Here is an 8308-nt window from a genome sequence, read left to right as displayed (position 1 = left end):
TCAAAATGCATCTAACTTCAAGACTTTTCGGGTAACTGTCCTCTTGACCGCCCCCTTCACTTCATTGTTCCTTAGGCTGTAGATGATGGGGTTTAACATAGGAGTGATGACAGTGTAGGACAATGACACTAGCTTCTTGCTCTCTGGGGACTGGTTGGATTTGGGTCGCAGGTAGGTCAAGCTGGCTGTTCCATAGAAAAGCGATACCACAATGAGGTGTGATGAACAAGTGGAGAATGCCTTCTGACGACCGGTAGCAGAGGGCATCTTCAGGATGGTTATGATAATGCGGGTGTAGGAGACCAAAATGAGGGAAAAGGGAAACATGATAAACAGTAGTGTGGAAGCAAGTGCTTGCATTTCATACATGGTTGTATCTTGAGTGACTAGTTTCAGCACTGGGGGACCATCACAAAAAAAATGGTCTATGGTATTTGGTCCACAGAAAGGAAGGGCCATCAACCAAGCTGTTTGTAGCATAGAGACAGGAACCCCAGACATCCAAGAGCCAACAGCCATCCATAAACATAGGGACCTGTTCATTATGACTGAATAACGGAGAGGGTTACCAATGGCCACAAAGCGATCATATGCCATCATAGACAGGAGAAAACATTCGGAGCTGCCGAAGAAAAAGAAAAAGTACATCTGGATACCACAGCCCACAAAAGAGATGATCTTCCTTAGGGACACTAGATCCACCAGCATCTTCGGCACCATGACCAAGGTAAAACAGACTTCAAGAAGTGATAGGTTTCGGAGAAAGAAGTACATGGGTGTTTGAAGAGCAGGATCCACAGTGGTAACTGTGATGATAAGGAAATTGCCCAACAAAGTGACTGTATAGATGATGAGGAACAAAATAAAGAGGGAAACTTGCATCTCAGGGTTATTTGTAAAACCGAGAAGAACAAATTCAGTGACTCTGGTGTGATTTTCACAAATCATATCGTTTCCCTGTAAGAATAAAAGTATGTGCATCAAAAGATACCATTTAAATATAGAAACAACTTCAAAAATATCAATAAAGGCCATTAAGTGTGTCTCTGTGCTCATGTGTCTCACCATTCTATTTCTCTGAAGCAGAAAGAATGTGTAAAATAAGATCAATTAAGGAAAAAATATTTTGCATGAATCTTACTAATGCTTATCACCTAGGTGCGGTTTTTGTCTGGTCAGTTGTCATAACTTGCAGCTCATATTTTTCATCAGAGGCATGCTATTATCATTAAGAAGTAGCTTAGGTCATTATTATGATAGAATCATCTACCACTTTTTTAAAAATATGAAGTAAGTCCAGGGTACAAAAAGATAAATTATGGGCTAGTTTTATTTTTCTAGTCTTTTATAATATTAATGACACGTTTCTCCTGAATGGAGTGTGTTCCACATCATCATTCACTATGTACATACACATACACCTGCATATATATATATGAGATCAGTAAATAAACAGAAGTAAAAAGTAAATATAACATATATTTTTGATTTTGCTGCTTTTCTGTAATCTTCATGGGACTGGTAATTTATGTGATTTAAAATTTTTTTATTTTATTTAAAATCAATTAACATTTAATGTATTGTTTCAGAGGTACAGTGATTCATCAGTTGTATGTGATTTTTGATATTGTCTCTTGAATCATAATTTGACTTCACTGGGCCCCTATTTCTTATTATGCACATAGTAGAGTCATATTATTCGAGTTGTGGGAAGCAGAATTATTTTGATGGATGGGAATGGAAATGAGTGTTGGAAGGAAGACTTCTGTATTGAACGTCATAATCACTGAGTAGTAAAAAAAACCCACCATATTCTGACTGAATATGGTATTCAATAGAGAAGTCCTCCTTCCAACACTCATTTCAGTCCTCATCCGTCAAAACAGTCCTGCCTCCCACTGAGCTGTGACTTTGATCAATTATCATTTACCAAGTAATGATGGAGTGCAGGATGTTGGACATGATTCAGCAAAAGACCACAAGGGAGAGCAAAACAGAGTTTATTACTCACTGGATGTGGAGGAGAACACAGTCCACTCAAGACCACATGGGGAAGTCAACACGCAGGGCAGGCAGAGGGACTGGAATAGGTGCTGACGGCACATGCTTTTATTAGGGCCCAAGGGTGGAATACTTCGGAGTTCCCTGGCTGATGCCAGATTGGTCAATTTAAGCCAAAAAGAACAGGATTTCTATATGCTTCCCAGTAGTTTTAGCTAAGGGTGTAGAAGAAGGACCTGGAAGATAAGGGAGCCTATTATTCATCACAAGGCCCATGGGGGGTGGTGTTTGTAGCCAGAACTTACATTTACTTGTGACTCAATGGGCTGTTGCCCAGGATGTACACTTGAAGGAAGGGTTAATGTCGGCTCAAGGTCCCTCAGGCATCGTGGCTACCCCAGATGGATGCCAAGTCAGCAGCTTTATGAAGTGGTTTAGCCGAACTCTCAACAGTGGTCAATCACTTCCAAAACTGCATGGTCAGAAGTGAGACTCAGTCACTATCGTATGTCCACTAAAAATCTAGGTGTCAAAGTACCGACTCAATTATTTTGAACTCAAGCATTATATCTTATTTAGAGTAAAATATTTTGGCTGAAAGAAGAATTATAAAAATACTTTCTGTACAAATTTTACTTGGCAATAGCATATCAAACATTAGTCATCCCATGAAAAACAGTTATTCATGATGCTACATGGAAGCTGAGATGAGCAATGTTTCTTTCTTTTTTTTTTTTTCAAATATTGGAGTTAGGTGAATATTGGACCTATTAGTTCACAATACATATTTCAAGTTTAATGTAGAAGAAAGTTTAACTACTTCATTTTAGAATAAAATTGTCTTTAAAATGGGTTTCCCCTCCCTGAGGAAGGTGTGGGGAACTCAGAGCCTATAGGTCCATTCTGAAACAAGTAGCTCAATCAAAGAATTCTGTTTTAATTCCACCCCAAACATATGTACCTTTGATAGTATCTCACCTGCGTTTTTTGCTTTCTGTAAGTTCTGGGCCAATTCCTCAATAGCATAAGGAAAGGAGCTCTGGTGACCTGACAGCTATCCATTCCTCTAGAAGTCCCAGGACAATAGGTAACAGATGTTACAGTGACTGTGCCCATTACTCTCTCACCATAATTGCAAAACCTACTTCAATACCATGCTCATCCTCAGTAATAGCAACAACATTATTGCTGGCACATTTAGCAAAACTAAAAAAAACTTGTATTACCATGCTCACCAGTGTTTTGTAACCACTCTAGACTTGTTATGGCTATAAAAATACTCCACTTTTTTGTCTTGAGAAAAAAAAAAAGAATTTGAGTTGATGAAGGTATCACTATTTCATGATATTCATTCATTTATATTTATTATGTTATGATATTTAGTGTAAGCCTAAAGGACCCACACCATCACTGTCTCTCAGAATTCTAATACTGATACGGCAGAGAGCAAGGCTAGATTGGCTAAACTTGAGAGGTCAGGGTCTACAGTGTACAAGCTGTCCAAGAAAATTGTCAGTTTCTTGATTTCTTGATAATTAATGTACCTTGCCTGGGCACATTACATTGCATATATCCTCTTAAAAAAAAAAGATCCATCAGCAATGATTTCAGTCACTACCCCCGATTTATATGAATATCTGTTTTCTTTAATTTGCAAACAGTGACTGAGTTGCCATGATTACTATGTAGCTCTAGAGAATATACTATTTTACTTGCTGTGTGGCATTTTGATAATTTAATGCCACTTCCTTATGTCTACTAATGTAGTTGGCTCTGTCTAATGAGGCTAAAGAGCTGCTTCACTTACTAAGCAGGTCAACTTTAAGTGTTTCTGAAGAAATAGGCTTTACCTTTCCTTCTGGCCAGCTTTCTCACAAATACATGTTTTCTTTTTAAAAAAAAGTTAATTACGAATCAATGCAATTACATCATCAGTATTTGGAATACAAGCCAACACTCTTACCATTATTAAATTTCTCTAACTGGAACAGCACAACACAAAATAAATCTGTAAACTGAAATACTTTGTATGGTTCTAATCCAATGCATTACTTCAGTACACAACTCTCATTTTTTCCTAAATACTCTTTTCTTGGGCAGCCTGGGGGGCTCAGTGGTTTAGCGCCGCCTTCAGCCCAGGGCATGACCCCAGGGTCCCGGCATCAAGTCCCATGTCAGGATCCCTGCATGGAGCCTGCTTGTCCTCTGCCTGGGTCTCTGCCTCTCTCTCTCTGTCTCTCATGAATAAATAAATAAAAACAGTAAAAAAAAAATGCTCTTTTCTTTAGCATTCTATAGCCTAGAGAAAACAAAGGCCCAATTACTTTTTGTTTTCTTTACTTTAATAAAGCATAAACTCACTCCTTTTTCCAAAAATAAAGTCCTATATTTACTTTTCTTAAAATGTTTTTTATTACACACAGATATCCAGAAAAACTAGCTTTTTTTCTTAAAAATTGGGAATGAAATAAGCCATAAAGAATATTGTGATGTATCTTACCAAATAAAACCCCATATTTCTTCTTTAATTAGAAACAATGATATTTTTAAAGATAAGTAATTCTGTTGACTAGTTCAAATCTTCAGAATTCAGCAAATACGAGAGTGCCAGGGTGGCTCAGTCAGTTAAGTACCTGCCTTCAGCTTAGGTCACGATCTCGGGGTCCTGGGATTGAGCCCCATGTAGGGCTCTCTGTTCAAAAGGGAGTCTGCTTCTCTCTCTCTCTCTCTCTCTCTCTCTCTCGTAAATAAATAAAATCTTTAAAAAAATTAAGCAATTACCTTAGGCAGACTAACCTACTTTGCATTGGCACTAAATGGTTGATATATTTTAGTGGTAATATTTAAAATGCGACTGGCCTTGGGGAAACGATCCCAGGGACATTAGAAGGAACTACTGTTAAAACAATCCTTTTATCTCATAGGGGAGAATACAGAATTTTCATGGAACTGTTTATATTTTCTTTACATTATAATGACTGCAATTCAATATGTATTTCTCAATAATAGAAAATTTGTGGTGGGTCTGTTGGGCACACTGGTCAAATCCCTCAGGATTATAATTATTAATATGCCAAGACTATGTGAGGAACAGGATTTTAATTTTCCCCATAAAATTTTTGTATTTTTTGTGGAATAGATTTTGGTCTAATACTGATAAAAGATATTTATACCATGTCCTTAAAACTTGCATACTTTTTAAATTTCAATTTTTATTTCATTTTTAAATCTTATTTTAAACATAAATTTTCCTAATAATCTTTTTCAAATGATTAAACACATCAAGTTAAGCTAATAATCAGCATGTATTTTATTGTCTTAAATTCTAAATAGCTTAGCTGTTAAAAAAATAGTTTGGCTGTTGGTTTATTTTAATAGAAGAACATTGTAAACAGTACCAAGATTCACATACTGTTCCATGGAAGCAGTAGCTTGTAGTCTCTAACATGGTTAATGCAATAAAGAAGTAAGTAAGTCTTCTTCTTTTTTTCAATACCAGGAATGTTTTATCCTTAGAATTTCTAAGACTTCATTATCAATATGAAATATTTATTAAACATTTTTTTTTTGGTTTCAGGGATAGAATTTAGTGATTCATCAGTTACATATAACACCCAGTGCTCATTATCAAGGACCTCCTTAAAGCCCATCCCCCAGTCACCCCATCCTCCATTCACCTCCCCTCCAACAACCTACGGTTTGTTTCCTATAAGGAAGAGTCTATTATGGTCTCTCTCCCTCTCTGATTTTGTCTTATTTTATTTTTCTTTCCCTTCCCCTATGTTCATTTGTTCTTTTTTTCTTAAATTCCACATATGACTGAAATAATATGATATTTGTCTTGTATTTGATCTATCTTAATTCATACCTGTACCAAATAAGTAACCATGCATCATATAAAGGATATAGTTAGAAGTTGGCTAAGAAAATCAGTGGAAAATGGTGCATTACTAAATTCATGCATCAGGCTTTTGTTTTTTTTTAATGTTATTTATTTAGTTAGTTTTAAATTTAATTTTATTTAAATTCAATTTGCCAAATATAGTATAACACCCAGTGCTCATCTCATCACATGCCCTCCTTAATGCCCATCACTCAGTTACCCTATCCTCCCACCTACCTCCCCTTCTGCAATCCTTTGTTTCCCGGAGTTAGGAGTCTCTCATGGTTTGTCTTCCTCTCTAATTTTTCCCACTTAGTTTCCCCCTTTTATTGTCCCTTTCACTATTTCTTATATTCCACATACGAGTGAAACCATATATGATAGTTGTCTTTCTATGATTGACTTACTTCACTCAGCATAATACCCTCCAGTTCCATCCACATGGTAGGTATTCATTCTTTCTGATGGGTGAATAATATTCCATTGTATAAATAGACCACATCTTATTATATTTTAATGATTTATTTATTTATTTGAGAGACAGTTAGGGAGAGAAAAAGGAAGGGGCACCATGCTGAGCATGACCCTGAGATCATGACCTGAGCCAAAGTCAAGAATTGGATGCTTAACCCACTGAGCCACCCAGGAGCCCCTCTTATAAATAAATAAATAAATAAATAAATAAATAAATAAATAAATAAATAAAAATATTTTATAAGATCTCAATAAGAAAACTGAAAATCAGCTTGTCCAACCATATGGTGAATTTCAATGGAATTATTTCTAAATTATCTGTTCCTAAATGAGTAACACTGTCTCAACACAAACAAAATTCAGGAAAAATACACTATGTAAGCTCATCGTATGTGTCCAAATGCCACTCTACAATAGTTCAACTTCTTACCAATTTCTAAAGTCACATTGTACACTGCATTCCCTGAGTATATACTACTGCCATCTTGTGGATAGTTCATCATACTATTTTGACCAAAATTTTTCCAGTAATTTGCCTGAAAACAAATCAATGATTTTTTTTCCTATAGATTTTTTTGTTCACCTATGAAGTGGCAGGCACTGTGCTAAGAGTTTGAAAGTTAGACACAGATTCCCATTTCAAAAAATTACATAGTAATTCTCATTTGATGAAATTCATTTTGAAAGTGTGAAGAATGAAGATATGTGAACAAGAAAGAGTGTCTAGTACCTCTTAAATAAAGTTAAAATATGACCTTACTTTTGTCTAGGGTTTGATACATAGATTTCAATTTCAAGGACGCTTGGGTGGCTCAGCGGTTGACTGCCTTTGGCTCAGGGTGTGATCCTGGAGACACGGGATCAAGTCCCACATCGGGCTCCCTGCATGGAGCCTGCTTCTCCCTCTGCCTGTGTCTCTGCCTCTCTTTGTGTGTCTCAAATAAATAAATAAATAAATAAATAAAACCTTTTAAAAAAGATTTCGATTTCAGATTTTAATGTATGACTCAATTCAGAGAATATCAAGCTCTTAAAGGATGACAAACACAAGCTCATCTAAAAGTGCTGTGTAAATGTGAAACTTATGTAAACACTAAAGGTGTGTAAAATACTATTTGTGTGCTTTAAACTGAGGAATATATCTTTTACTTTTTTTTTTTAATTTGAGTATAGTTGACATACATGCTTTATTTTTTTAAGTAAACTCCTCCCAACCTGGGATTTGAACTCATGAACCTGAGATCACGAGTAGCAAGAGTAGCATTCCAAGAGTCATTTCTAAGGATTCGCATGATTAGATTGAGCTAACTCAGATTGCTCAGAATAATCTCTCCATCTTAAAGTCTCTAGCATTTTTATACCTACAAAATGACTTTTTTCCATATAAGGTAACATATTCACAGATTTTGAGTATTAGAGTATGGACATCTTTGGGGAGCCATTATTCTTCCTGACATATTGATTTGTCAAAAAGTAATCCAGAATTCATAAAATTTCTAATTAAAGTGCATTGAGAATTATTTTTAATAACATCAAAAAATAATGACTTAACTATTCATCCCTAGAATTAAAAAGAAAACTAGCAAATTAAACCAAATGAAAATGGAAGGAAATAACCTACAAAGAAAACATCAGAGATTAATGAAACAAAATATATGTACAGAGGAGCGTATTAGTGGAGCCAACAGCGATTCTTGGAAAAGAATTAAAATTTGGTAGTACTCTGTCAAGATATACTCAGAAAATAAACTGAATAATATTCTAAAAAGCATAATGAATAATACATCACACAAATAAATAATGAATAATACATTACAAAAATAAATAATAAATAAGTGGTATCTCCCTTCAGGTAATCCAGTAAAAGAAGAATAAACATCAAATAAACATAACAATGTAGATGAATAAAATTTTAAAACCCTAAGGAAAAAATATAATTTTCTGGGGCTG

The 8308-nt window shown here is 35.4% G+C and overlaps 1 protein-coding gene across 1 annotated transcript; it reads right to left on the bottom strand.

Annotated features, from left to right (window-relative positions):
• LOC129517218 (olfactory receptor 10A7) lies at positions 1 to 948 on the bottom strand. The gene has a single exon (XM_055336879.1). The coding sequence runs from the start codon at positions 946 to 948 to the stop codon at positions 1 to 3; it is 948 nt and encodes a 315-aa protein (XP_055192854.1).
• Positions 949 to 8308: the final 7360 nt, after the last annotated feature.

This window comes from Nyctereutes procyonoides, unplaced genomic scaffold (genome assembly GCF_905146905.1).
Source record: "Nyctereutes procyonoides isolate TBG_1078 unplaced genomic scaffold, NYPRO_anot_genome, whole genome shotgun sequence".
NCBI classification, from domain to species: domain Eukaryota; kingdom Metazoa; phylum Chordata; class Mammalia; order Carnivora; family Canidae; genus Nyctereutes; species Nyctereutes procyonoides.
The sequence above is the reverse complement of the archived record's forward strand: the minus strand, read 5'-3'. Positions and strand labels throughout refer to the sequence as shown.